This window comes from Triticum aestivum, chromosome 6D, assembly GCF_018294505.1.
Source record: "Triticum aestivum cultivar Chinese Spring chromosome 6D, IWGSC CS RefSeq v2.1, whole genome shotgun sequence".
Lineage (NCBI taxonomy): Eukaryota > Viridiplantae > Streptophyta > Magnoliopsida > Poales > Poaceae > Triticum > Triticum aestivum.
Window position 1 is genome coordinate 398,959,930 of NC_057811.1, and position 13,735 is coordinate 398,973,664.

The 13,735-nt window shown below is 43.3% G+C and overlaps 1 protein-coding gene across 1 annotated transcript; it reads left to right on the forward strand.

Annotated features, from left to right (window-relative positions):
• Positions 1 to 8,992: 8,992 nt before the first annotated feature.
• On the forward strand, positions 8,993 to 13,710 carry LOC123145349 (ribulose-1,5 bisphosphate carboxylase/oxygenase large subunit N-methyltransferase, chloroplastic). Its single transcript, XM_044564748.1, has 13 exons — positions 8,993 to 9,444; positions 9,547 to 9,710; positions 9,813 to 9,896; positions 9,994 to 10,051; positions 10,441 to 10,494; positions 10,648 to 10,719; positions 10,956 to 11,036; positions 11,548 to 11,720; positions 12,515 to 12,617; positions 12,718 to 12,849; positions 13,004 to 13,126; positions 13,228 to 13,386; positions 13,481 to 13,710. Exons 1-12 carry the CDS (start codon positions 9,052 to 9,054, stop codon positions 13,315 to 13,317), a joined length of 1,527 nt encoding a protein of 508 aa, XP_044420683.1. The 5' UTR covers positions 8,993 to 9,051; the 3' UTR covers positions 13,318 to 13,386; positions 13,481 to 13,710.
• The last annotated feature ends 25 nt before the right edge of the window (positions 13,711 to 13,735 follow it).

Sequence of the window (13,735 nt, forward strand, 5' to 3'; positions counted from 1 at the left end):
CATTGGGTGTATGACCATAGAAGGTTTTATTCATGTAAACATGACAACAACAATTATTCTCTGACTTAAATGAATAACCGTATTGCAATAAACACGATCTGATCATGTTCATGCTGAACGCAAACACCAAATAAAGTTAGGCTCAACATTAATCCCTAAGGTAGAGGGAGTGTGCGATGGTGATCATATCAATGTTGGAAACACTTCCAACACACATCGTTACCTCGCCCTTAACTAGTCTCCGTTTATTCCGCAACTCCTGTTTCGAGTTACTAATCTTAGCATCTGAACCAGTATCAAATACCTAGGGGCTACTACGAGCACCAGTAAGGTACACATCAATAACATGTATATCAAATATCCCTTTGTTTACTTTGCCATCCTTCTTATCTGCCAAATACTTGGGGCAGTTCCGCTTCCAGCGATCATTTCCTTTGCAGTAGAAGCACTCAGTTTCAGGCTTAGGTCCAGCTTTAGGCTTCTTCACTGGAGCGGCAGCTTGCTTGCCGTTCTTCTTGAAGTTCCCTTTCTTTCCATTTCCCTTTTTCTTAAAACTGGTGGTCTTGTTAACCATCAACACTTGATGCTCCTTCTTGATTTCTACCTCCGTCGATTTGAACATCGCGAAGAGCTTGGGAATCGTTTTCGTCATCCCTTGCATATTACAGTTCATCACGAAGCTCTAGTAGCTTGGTGATAGTGACTAGAGAAATATGTCAATCACTATCTTATCTGGAAGATTAACTCCCACTTAATTCAAGTGATTGTAGCACCCAGACATTCTAAGCACATGCTCACTGGCTGAGCCATTCTCCTCCATCTTGTCGGCAAAGTACTTGTCAGAGGTCTCATACCTCTTAACATGGGCATGAGCCTGAAATACCAATTTCAGCTCTTGGAACATCTCATATGTTCCATGGTGTTCAAAATGTCTTTGGAGCCCCGATTCTAAGCCATAAAGCATGGCACACTAAACTATCAAGTAGTCATCGGATCGAGCTTGCCAAACGTTCATAACATCCGCATCAGCTCCTGCAGCAGGTCAGTCACCTAGTGATGCATCAAGGACACAATTCTTCTTTGCAGCAATGAGGATAATCCTCAGATCACAGACCCACCCCACATTATTGCTACCATCATATTTCAACTTAGTTTTCTCTAGAAACATATCAAAAACATGGGAGCTACATCGCGAGCTATTGATCTACAACATAATTTGCAAAGACATTTTGACTATGTTCATGATAAATTTTAGTTCAAATAATAAAATTACTAATGAACTCCCACTTAAATCAACATCCCTCAAGTTGTCTAAGTGATACATGATCCAAATCAACTAACCCATGTCCGATCATCACGTGAGATGGGTTAGTGTTCAATGGTGAACATCTTCATGTTGATCATATCTACTATATGACTCATGTTCGACATTTCGGTCTCCAGTGTTCCGAGGCCATGTCTGTACATGCTAGGCTCATCAAGTTTAACCCAAGTATTCTGCGTGTGTAAAACTGGCTTACACCCATTGTATGTGAACGTAGAGTCTATCACACGCGATCATCACGAGGTGCTTCGAAATGATGAACTTTAGCAATGGTGCATACACACGGAGAACACTATTATATTGAAATTAAAGTGAAGGGATCATCTTATAATGCTACCGTCGTTCTAAGCAAAATAAGATGCATAAAGGATAAACATCACATGCAATCAAAATATGTGACATGATATGGCCATCATCATCTTGTGCTTTTGATCTCCATCGTCACCGGGGCGACACCTTGATCTCCATCGTTGTGTCGGGGTCGTCTCGCCAACTATTACTTCTACAACTATTGCTAACGCATAGTGATAAAGTAAAGCAATTACATGGCGCTTAATGATTGATACGCATGTAGTACAATAATTAAAAGACAACCCTAAGGCTCCTGCCGGTTGTCGATATTACAAAACATGATCATCTCATACAACAACGTATATCACATCACGTCTTCACCATATCACCTCACAACATGCCCTGCAAAAACAAGTTAGACGTCTTCTACTTTGTTGTTGCAAGTTTTACGTGGCTGCCACAGGCAACTAGCAAGAACCGTTCTTACCTACGCAACACCACAATGGTGATTACCAAGTTTGCTGTTTTAACCTTCTACAAGGACCGGCCGTAGTCAAATTCGATTCAACTAGAGTAGGAGAAACACACCCGCCAGCCACCTTTATGCAAAACAAGTTGCATGTCAATCAGTGGAACCGGTCTCATGTACGTGGACATGTAAGGTTGGTCCGGGCCGCTTCATCCCACAATACCGCCAAATCAAAATAAGACGTTGGTGGTAAGCAATATGAACATCACCGCCCACAACTCCTTTGTGTTCTACTCGTGCATATCATCTACGCATAGACCTGGCTCATGATGCCACTGTTGGGGAACGTTGCATGGAAAACAAAAAAAATTCTACGCGCATGCAAGATCTATCCATGGAGATGCATAGCTATGAGAGGGGGTGAGCATCTGCATACCCTTGTAGATCGCTAAGCGGAAGCATTTATCACGCGGTTGATATAGTCGTACTCTTCGTGATCCGATCACGATCCAACCGATCTAGTGCCGAACGGACAGCACCTCCGAGTTTACCACATGTGCAAATCGATGACGTATCCTCCTTCTTGATCCAGCAAGCGGGAGAGGAGAAGTAGATGGGATCACAACCAACACAACGGCGTGGTGGTGATGGTGGTGGTGGAGCACCGACAGCGCTTCGCTAAGCGTCGTCGGGACGAGGCGGTGGATCTACGGAGTAACGAGAGAGAGAGGGGCGCCAAGGGCTTGGTGTATCCTCTTGGGGCGCCCCTCCCCTCTATATATAGGTGGAGGGGCATGAGAAACATCCCCTCCAAGCCCTAGGGCGCAGCTAAGGGGGAGAGGACTTGGACTACAAGTCCAATCCTATTCCTACTAGGACTCCTTCCTTTTTTTTGCCTTCCCTAGCCACATGGGCTTTTGAGGACTTGGTACGCCTAGCCCAATAAGGCCAGGGCACCTCCCCACAGCCCATGCTAGCCCTTGGGTCATGGTGAACCCACTTGTGGACTTCCGGACCCCTCCGGAACCTTCTGGAAGCTTCCCGGTACAATATCGAAAAAATTGCACCTTTTTTCAGAAGCCAAAATATGACTTCCCATATATAAATCTTTACCTCTCGACCATTCCGAGACTCCTCGTGACGTCCGAGATCTCATCTAGGACTCTGAACAACATTTTTTTACCACTCATCAAATATCCCAATACTACTCTAGCGTCAATGAACGTTAAGCGTGCGACCCTGCGGGTTCGGGAATTATGTAGTCATGACCGAGAAACCTCTCCATTCAATAACCAATAGCGGGACCTGGATGCCCATATTGATTCCTACATATTCCACGAAGATCCTTTATCGGTTGAACCTTTATGACAACATACGTAATTCCCTTTGTCTGTCGGTATGTTACTTGCCCGAGATTCGATCGTCGGTATTTCTATACCTAGTTGAATCTTGTTACCGGCAAGTCTCTTTACTCATGCCGTAATACATCATCTTGCAACTAACTCCTTAGTCACTTTGCTTGTAAGCTTCTTGTGATGTGTATTACCGAGAGGGCCCAGAAATACCTCTCCATCATACAGAGTGACAAATCCCAATCTCGATTCACGCCAACTCAACAGACACCTTCGGAGATACCTGTAGAGCATCTTTATGATCACCCAGTTACGTTGTGACGTTTGATAGCACACAAAGTATTCCTCTGGAGTCCGGGAGTTGCATGATCTCATGGTCGAAGGAATATGTATTTGACATTAAGAAAGCAGTAGCAATAAATTGAACGATCAAATGCTATGCTAACGGATGGGTCTTTTCCATCAAGTGACAACACATGTCTATGGTGATCATAGACATGTCTATGGTTAGGAAACCTTAACCATCTTTTGATATACGAGCTAGTCTAGTAGAGGCTCGTTAGGGACATGGTGTTGCCTATGTATCCACACATGTATCTGAGATTCCGATCAATACAATTCTAGCATGGATAATAGACGTTTATCATGAACAGGGAAATATGATAATAACCAATTTATTATTGCCTCTAGGGCATATTTCCAACATGTTTATACTAAAGTTGCCATGTGGCAATTTTAGTTTACAGATCATGGCAATTTTAGTATGTTGACCATGGCAATTCCAGTACTTTAACCATGGAAATTATTATTTGTATGAACCATGGCAATTTTAAGTGCATGTATCATGGCAATTTTAGTTTATGGTTCATGGCAAGTCTAGTTTCTTAATTCCCGTTTTATAATATGTCAAAATTTTCTTTTAATGTTAGAAGAAAAAATAGCTGAAACATATCATGGCAACTTCAGTGTAAACACCATGGCGATTCATGTGCAATAGACATGGCAACTTTTAACCCCACAAGAAATTTCGTCGAAACATATTGATATGAGATCTAGTTTCGAAGATCTCCTCGTGAGGGGTTTAATGGTGAAAATGGATCTTCAATCGGATTTTCATTTAAGAGATAAAACATTTTTAAAACTGGAAATCCAAAAAGATTCCCACATGCATGCATGCGGTGATGTGGTGCAATCTATGTGTTGTAGGGCATGTGGGCAGGTGTTGCTCCCACCACACGTGTGGGCGTTATTAGCGTCCATCATGAAATGTATGGATCCAAATCAGTCCCTTACGAAATAGCTCATAAACTAGGGTTTAATCTTCTGTCACTCTCGCAACCCATCATCTATTTATTACTCCCCAATGCCTTCCCCTGGGCCAAGCATGGTAAATTGTCATGTAGTCGATGTTCACACGATACCACTAGAGGAAGAATACCATACATATCATCAAAATACTGAACGAATACCAACTTCACATAATTACTTATAACAAGACTTCTCCCATGTTCTCAAGAATGAACAAAACTACTCATAAATCATATTCATGTTCAAGATCAGAGGGGTATTGTATATGATTAAGGATTTGAACATATAATCTTTCACCAAATAAACCAACTAGCATCAACTACAAGATGTAACCAACACTATTAGCAACCCACAGGTATCAATCTGAGGTTTTGAGACAAAGATCGAATACAAGAGATGAATTAGGATTTGAGATGAGATGGTGCTGGTGAAGATGTTGATTAAGATTGGTCCTCCCACGATGAGAGGATTGTTGGTGATGTCGATGTCTTTGATTTTCCCCTCCCGGAGGGAAGTATCCCTGGCGGAATCGCTCCGCCGGAGAGTAAGTGCTCCTGCCCAGGTTCCGCCTCGAGAAGGCGGCGCTTCGTGCTGAAAGTCTTCTCTTGATCTTTTCTAGGGCAAATGGCATCATATAGGAGGTGGGCCACGGAGGCCTACTGGTGGGCCCACAAGCTCACTAGTGGGGCCCCTCTTGGTGATTCGCCTTCCAGTATTTTTTATTAATTTCAAAATAAATCTCCGTAAATTTTCAGGTCTTTTTAAACTCCGAAGAATAGCTATCTCTGGTGTAGCTCCTTTGTCCAAAATTTCGGTTGCCGACAATTTCCCTCTTCATATAAAACTTGCAAAATAAGAGAGAAAAAAATCATTAGAATTGCTTGATGAAGTGAAATATTAACCCAAAACATCATAAATAACAATAGGAAACATGATGCAAAATGGACGTGTCAACCCACAAGGGTCCCACAAGCCAGGGGAGCGCGCCCTAAGGGGTAGGGCGTGGCACTCTGACTTGTGGGCCCCTTGTAACTCCGTTTTTCCTAATTCTTGGCCTATAAAATCCATATATTCAGAAATCCTCGAAGCGAGACCCGAAACATTTTTATCACCACTGCTAGCCTCTGTTTCAAATTGATCCCATCTGGAGCTCTGTTCTGTCACTCTATCAGAGGGGGAATCATTGGGGAGGCCATTTTCATCAACCTTGCCACCTTCGTGATGATGTGTGAGTAGTTCCTTCAGGACCTGCAGGGCCATAGTAGTATCTAGATCTAGATCTCTCTCTCTCTCTCCAATACAATTATCTTCTCTAAGATCCATCAGATGTAATCTTTTGCAGTGTGTTTGTTGGGATCCGATGAATTGTGGGTTTATGTTCATATTATTCATTGAATTTATTCGAGCCTTTGAGATATCTTTCCTGCGTAATTTTGTAGCTTTGTATTTCTCTCTGATCTATCTGTCTACTTTACCCAGATTAGATTGATTTATCTTAAGCGGATGAGGTTCTTTGTGGTAGGTTCAATCTTGCGGCGATCTTGCCCTGTGTTAGGAGGGGCAAAGGCATGTATTGTATTGTTTCTACTAAGGATAAAACTATGGGGTTTGTTCATATTGTTTGATCTTATTTTGTCTACATTATGTCATCTTACTTAAAGCGTTATTTTGTTTGTCATGAACTTAATACTTTAAGATACATGCTGGATATCGGTCTTGGGGTGGAGTAATAGTAGTAGATGCAGTTGGATTAGTGGTCTACTTGTCACGGACGTAATGCCCATGTAATGATTATGCCATGGTTGATAATCAAAAGTATGCTCAATTTTATCAATTGCCCAACTTTAATTTGTTTACCCACCGTAGCCATGCTTTCGAGAGAGATGCCATAAGTGAACCTATGGCCGCCGGGTCCATTCTCCATCAATACTAAGATTCCTACAATTGCTTTGTTTGCTTTCTTTTATTTTCCTTTTTACCCTTTTATTGCTTTGCCTATCACATTAGTTTTAATCTTGTAACTGGCAAGAACAAGGGGAGTGAAGACACCCTTGCCTTCGTTGGGTGCAAGCAATTGTGGTGTCTGTGTGCAGGTACTATCACATTGCTGGTGTGGTGGCTCCTACTGATTCGATAAACCTTGATTCTTAACCGAAGGAAATACTATCTGCTATTATATTAGTTCACCCTTACTCTTCGGAAAATCCAACAACTCCATCACGAGTAGTAATACTCTTATTTCGAAAAAGTTATGACTAAACTTTGTGCACTTGCAGAACATCAGTTTAGCACTCCGGTTTAGGTTTGCGTTTGTGTTTGGCATGGGAAATGAGTGGAGGATTGGAGAACCTACATCTACTCGAGGTAGAGGCCTCCCAAGGCGCCATTGAGGAGCCTGAGGTTAGTGACCGGTTATATGGTTATGTTTGTGACATCTTAAAAAAATGATCATCATTTATCATGTATTAAAAATGTCCAACATGTATAAAAAAATGTCCATGTGTATACCAAAAATGTATAACGTGTATTTGAAAAAAATCATTGCGTATTTTAAAAATCCACCATACATTTTTTAAAATGTTCAAGGTGTACCTAAAAAATGTTTCATATGTCTCCATTTATAAAAATTTGTATTCCAAAAAGTCTCAATGTATATTTGGATTTTTATTACTACCTCTGCACCGAAATACTTGTAGCTGGGGAAACTAGTACAAGTTTCTCCCAACTACAAGTATTTTGGTACAGAGGGAGTATTCAACAAAAAAAATGCTCAAACATGTATTTAGAAAAATATTCATCATGTAAGGAAAACGCTTACCTTCTACCGGCCGATCACGCTCACCCGTCCGTCGGCTCCGTGGCCGTTCGATCATGTGTGATCAGACGGTCGACAGCGTCCCCGCGTCCGCCAAAGCTGCGTCCATTTTCCTGCAACTCACCTGTTGTTTCAGGACAGCCATTCCTGTAACTGGTAACAGTAGGCTGATAACCACGCCGCGTCCGCCCCCTTCAGCTATTGACACGCGTCACATAGGCCCCCACTCCACCGATATCCTTATCACGAGCGAAACACCTCCACACTTTTCTCGCCCGTAGCCAAAACTCACTGTGAGTTAACAGCTTGGCCAGCGCCGTCCGCCCGCGCGCGCTTCGCCGGCGAGCTGTACCCCTTGTCGCTGATCGGCGTCCCTCCGCATTCGGCTAACCCCTGCGTCGCCGTTGCCGCTAAAGGAGCACATCAAGAAAAGCAACAGCTCGTCCAGGCTTGTTCGGTGGCGGCGTTGAGGAAGATGGCCAAGGAGCGGTCCCTGGTGACGCAGCTGCTCGTTATCTTGCTTCCGGCGATCCAGCTAGCCGGCGGCGAGCTCGTCGAGGTCGTCACCAAGATGTTTGAGAGCATACTGGACTGCTCGTCCAAGGCCAAACCGTGCTGAAGCTTTTCGGCTCGATCTGCTGACACATAGCTTCTACCACAACATCACATTGGTTGCAATTTTTTTTGCAACAAGGGTCTTGTTGCAGGAATGCAGAGAAGAGGTTGGAGATGTTGTGAAATTTTTGCAACAAGAGTCTTGTTGCAGGAATACAGAGAAGAGGTCGGAGATGGTCTTGCAACAAAGGTTATCTTGCAATGCAGGTTTTGCAACATGGGTCTTGTTGCAGGAACATGGGCGGGTTGGGGGCGGCGCCGCGCTGGGCGCAACTCTGTTGGGGCCGGGGGCAAGGTTGTTTGTTTCTGCAACAACGCGCTTGTTGCGGGAATTAATGAGGGGGCATGCGGGCCGTGAGCACTACATCGGACGGCTAACAGCGCGGGGATCCAACATCCATCGATGCGGCGGATATTTTAAAATCATCGGCCGGCGGACGCGTAGCAGCGCCCATTTAAAAAATGTTGAATGAGTACAAAAAAATGTTCAATGTGTATACGGAAAATGTACAACGTGTATTAAAAAATTCGACATGTATTTGAAATAATAAACAAAGGAAGAAGAAAATTAAAACCAATGCACATCATGAAGAAAAACACAGAAAAAAACGCGTGAAATCTTTTCAAAACCGATGAAAGATTTCATCTTTGCAAAAACGTTCGTGTACGTGTTAACTGGGCCGGACATCCTTACCGCTCGCCTACCGGGATCGAGAGAGTCTCGCCCCATCGTCACAACAAGCCTTGTCAAGCCCACGAAAACGGAGATTTCAAGCCTGCCCGTAAGAGAAACGGATAAAACCCCAGGCCCGCCACTAACGAGCGGATAAGCCCCCGCGCCCGCACACAACCGTCCCTCCACTTTCGCGGCTTCGCCATGGCCACCTCTACCACCACCACCACCGCTCTCCACCCCCAGTTCCGGCCGCCGTCGCACCCACGCGCACCCCGTCAGCTCCGCCCCTTCCTCTCCTCCTCCTCCTCCTCCTCCAGTGTACGCCCCCGCTTCTCCGTCCGCGCTGCAGCGGCGTCGGCGTCCGCTCCGGCGCAGCGCGAGGCCGTCGCGGGTGTCCCATGGGGCTGCGAGATCGAGTCCCTGGAGAGCGCGGCGTCGCTGGAGCGGTGGCTCACCGCGTCGGGTCTCCCCGAGCAGCGGCTGGCCCTAGAGAAGGTGGACATCGGCGAGCGCGGCCTCGTCGCGCTCAAGAACGTCCGGAATGGAGAGAAGCTGCTCTTCGTGCCCCCGACCCTCGTCATCACCGCCGATTCGGTAGAAATGATCATACAATCTGTCTCACCAGTCACAACCCCATTAATGGTATTCAGTTTTCACAATTACTGTCTTTCTTGTGCTCGATCGTGTCGTGTGTAGGAATGGAGCAACCGCGAGGTTGGGGATGTGATGAAGAGGTACTCTGTGCCGGACTGGCCGCTTCTCGCCACCTACCTCATAAGCGAAGCCAGCTTGGAGGGTTCGTCGAGGTGGAGCAGCTACATCGACGCATTGCCTAGGCAGCCTTACTCGCTTTTGTACTGGTATAGCCCCACGGTTACTGTTGGTATGACACCCAAGTGATAAGATGAGTGGTTTTCGGGATATCATTCTCAATCTTGTACAGCCTTTGTTTGTCATTGTAGGACTCGCACCGAGATAGATGCATACTTGGCGGCTTCCCCAATCAGGGAACGGGCAATTTCAAGGATCAGTGATGTGATTGGGACGTAAGTGTCTATCTGTTTTTGTCCTAGTCATTTACCATACTAAGTTTTCTCCTCTGTTTGGTGCCTTCACTGGAATGACGACTTATGGTTTTGGCAGATACAACGACCTTCGAGATCGAATATTTTCTAAATATCCAGATTTGTTCCCCGAGAAGGTATGCTTCGCAACCGCTGCTATATTACTCCCTGCATTCCAAAATGGGGGTTTGGAGAACTATTCTTGTGACATGGGGTATTCACGGGGATTCCATTTTATTTCAAGTTAAACACAAAAAAACACTGCCATTAATCGATTATGTCTGGAATTCGTCGCAGCCGGTGCCACCCAATTTCTATACACAGAAGCATAAATTTGATTAATTAAATGTTCCGAATACAGCATGACTAAACAATGCTGATGATATTTAACTGTTTGACTATCACTATGAAAACAAAGGAGAGGAAGTCGCTACTATAACAAATAATATGGTCTGATAACACCAAATGTACCAATTATTATCATCTATTGATTTTTGAGTTTGGTGCCGCTACTTTCTTATTTTAGGTATACACCATGGAGAACTTTAGATGGTCCTTCGGCATTCTCTTCTCACGTCTGGTAAGAAAAAGTGTTATGAAGCTACTAAATATGATGCAAACCTTGTTTTACTTCATTTTGCTTATCTGATAGCCCTTTCCATTACATATACATATGCTTTTGCTGTACTTTTCTGCTATAAGAACATGTACACTGCATCGAACTATTTTGCAGGTTCGTTTAGAATCAATGGACGGAAAGGTTGCACTAGTTCCTTGGGCAGATATGCTTAACCACAGCCCTGAGGTATTACATTTTCTATTTTACAAAGAATTATTTCAGTTCTAAAAAAAATGTTGTATGGGATTATGAAGCACATCAAGTCCCACATTTCTCCTGTTTACAAAGAATTTTTAGCAATATTGTGCTGAATTCCTTAAGCACTACATATTGGACAATTTTCCACCTTTTTCCATCATTTCCCAAGTCTTCCTGAAGTGCACAATGCCATGCATTTTTTCTTAGCAAAATCAACTTTCCAGGTAGATGCATTCCTGGATTATGACAAGTCATCGCAAGGAATAGTCTTCACCACTGATCGTTCGTATCAACCAGGTGAGCAGGTAACTTCTTTTATTTGTGCTTTGACTCTACTATATATTTTCTCCATACCAAGTTAGTTATCAAAAAGTCCATCAGTCCTCATCCATTGGTAATTGTCATGTCCACACATTAATGATGATCATAATCTTCACTATTGCTTGTTTTCGGAAGGCCATTTGGCATCTTCTTTTGGTTTTACAGAACTGGGAATCAGTTGAAATCCAATATAATCATCAGTATATTGTGCACCCTTTTCTGTAACAATAGACTGGCATTTAAAGTATGAAATCATCTTGAGTCTTGTACAGGCTGTGTCTCTGCATGACTGCATCTATCCATTTTATATTTTACAGATAGAGTATACTTGATTTCAGATGGGCCACTGTACTTATTTTATTGTGGCCTTATCATTTTCTGCATGTGTTACGCTTGGGGCCAATTAGTTTATTCCATGCATATATTATTTTAAATGTGTTTCTTATGAGAAGTTATTACTAGCTAACTTGTCTATTTCTTGTTTGACCTCCTCAGGTGTTCATATCCTATGGGAAGAAATCCAGTGGTGAGCTATTGCTTTCCTATGGTTTTGTACCAAAAGAGGGAACAAATCCAAATGATTCAGTTGAATTCTTGGTGTCTCTTAACAAGTCTGATGAGTGCTACAAAGAGAAATTACAAGCACTAAAGAAACACGGTTTGTCAGAGTAAGTGCTCTCATCCTTCTTCCATGCGGAACTTCATATGCTTCTGTTACTTGGTTTAGGTTAGAGAAGTTCATTAGACTGGGGTATTTGTTGACATATTCTTGTTTTTACTTCATGATAGTATCAAGAATAAAATACAAAAATAACATTTTGTTTGTGCAATGAGTTTGTAACACATTTCATTTAGAAGAGAATTTTTAATCACATTTTGCCCTCAAGAAGTAAATTTAAGATGCTATATCTTGTGTCGATGGTGTCGATCCATTTGAGTGTCTTGGTGCTTACAGCCTCGTTGGTTCGATGTTCTCTCTCCCAATAAAATGGTAAAGTCCCTGCTCACGTTTTGGAAAAAGTGAATTTGCAGTTGGGCATCTAGTCATAGATTTTGACTTGGTTCATTGTTTTGGGTAATGGAAGAGAAAACTCTCCCAGCGTCTGGATCTTGAGATGCATATAGTCATAGTATTTATTACAAAATTTGTCCAAAAGGGCAACGAAAATGACTAGGCACATAAAACTGGAGAAATGCTCAACACCACCTAAACCGGGACATAAAGATCGTGGCAATCAACTCTTAACTTCTTGGCACCATCCACCATAGGCTCTTGTTTCTTGTCAGTGTCACCTTATTTTCGAGAGGACCTTTAGGTTGCATGTTCTCTGGGGAAAATGCCACCAGTTCAGTAGTATGTGCAACATTGTTTTCATTTTTATTGCCTTGTTTTGTACATTTCTGATACTATCAAAGTTATATAGTTGGTATTGACAAGAGTGGATCTGGTCACCGTTATCAGGTCTGAAAGTTTCCCCTTGAGGGTCACAGGGTGGCCAGTTGAGCTGATGGCTTATGCCTTCCTCGTAGTCAGTCCTCCTGAGATGATTCAATGCTTTGAGGAGGTTAGTGCTGTTATCTGGCACCAATTATTTTCAGAACTGTGTCCATACAGCTATAACAAGGGTGGTCAACACAGCATGCCTATATAACTTATTTGTGCAGATGGCTGTTGCTGCATCCAATAAAGGTTCATCCAAGCCTGCACTTAATTATCCCGAGCTGGACGAGGAGGCTCTTCAGTTTATCTTGGACTGCTGTGAATCTAGTATAAAAAAATATACCAAGTACCTAGAGGTGAGATCTTGTCTGCGGCTATCTTGCAGATTTCACAATTCCCCATGTGATTTAAAGACTGGGCCATTCCTGTTATCAGGATACACAAATCATAATCATTTGGCACCAATATTATTTCGTTGAAATCAGTTTAAGTCAACCATTAATATTTCAGGGCGCCAAGGGTTCTGCGGAAGTCTCCATCAATACAAAGCAGGCCAACAGGACCTTGCTACTAAAACAGCTAGCAAGAGATCTGTGCATCAGCGAACGGAGAATCCTGTATCGTTCACAATACGTAAGCCATCATAGATCTTGCAGCCTAGCTGGTTGCTTCCCTCCGCGCGTCATGCGGTTCTTCCTTGGCGTCTCACATTTCCTCCCGTTGATCTGGTGCAGATATTGCGTAGGAGATTGAGGGACATGAGGGCCGGCGGTGAGCTTAAAGCTCTGTCACTATTCACTGGTCTCAGAAATCTCTTCAAATAAATGGATGGGGTATATGCTCTGCCCCCTGAAGGTTTCGGCGAGCAATGCTTGTGTGCCTCCGTTGACTTGGTAAATTCTCAATCTGTCCTCATTTAGTCATTTTCTACCACCTTTGCCGTCGAAATGCTGTATTTTCACTGGACCCCACATGATGCAATTCCAGTTCCACCTCCTGTTGCTGGTGAGCTCAGGTGTTTGCCTGCCAAAGGCATATTGCAGTATCAGGCTAAGATCTTCTCCGGAGTTGCAACTGAATAGTAGGAAAAACTCGCAAAAGATTGATGTGAAACAAAAATAGCTGCGAGTTGTTATTGAACAGCCCTGAGCTTGGCATACGTGTATATGTGATCTAGGGTGCTGCAGCGCATCTGTTTATCTTTTCTTTTGGACATCTAGAATTTATTATCCATGTAAAATT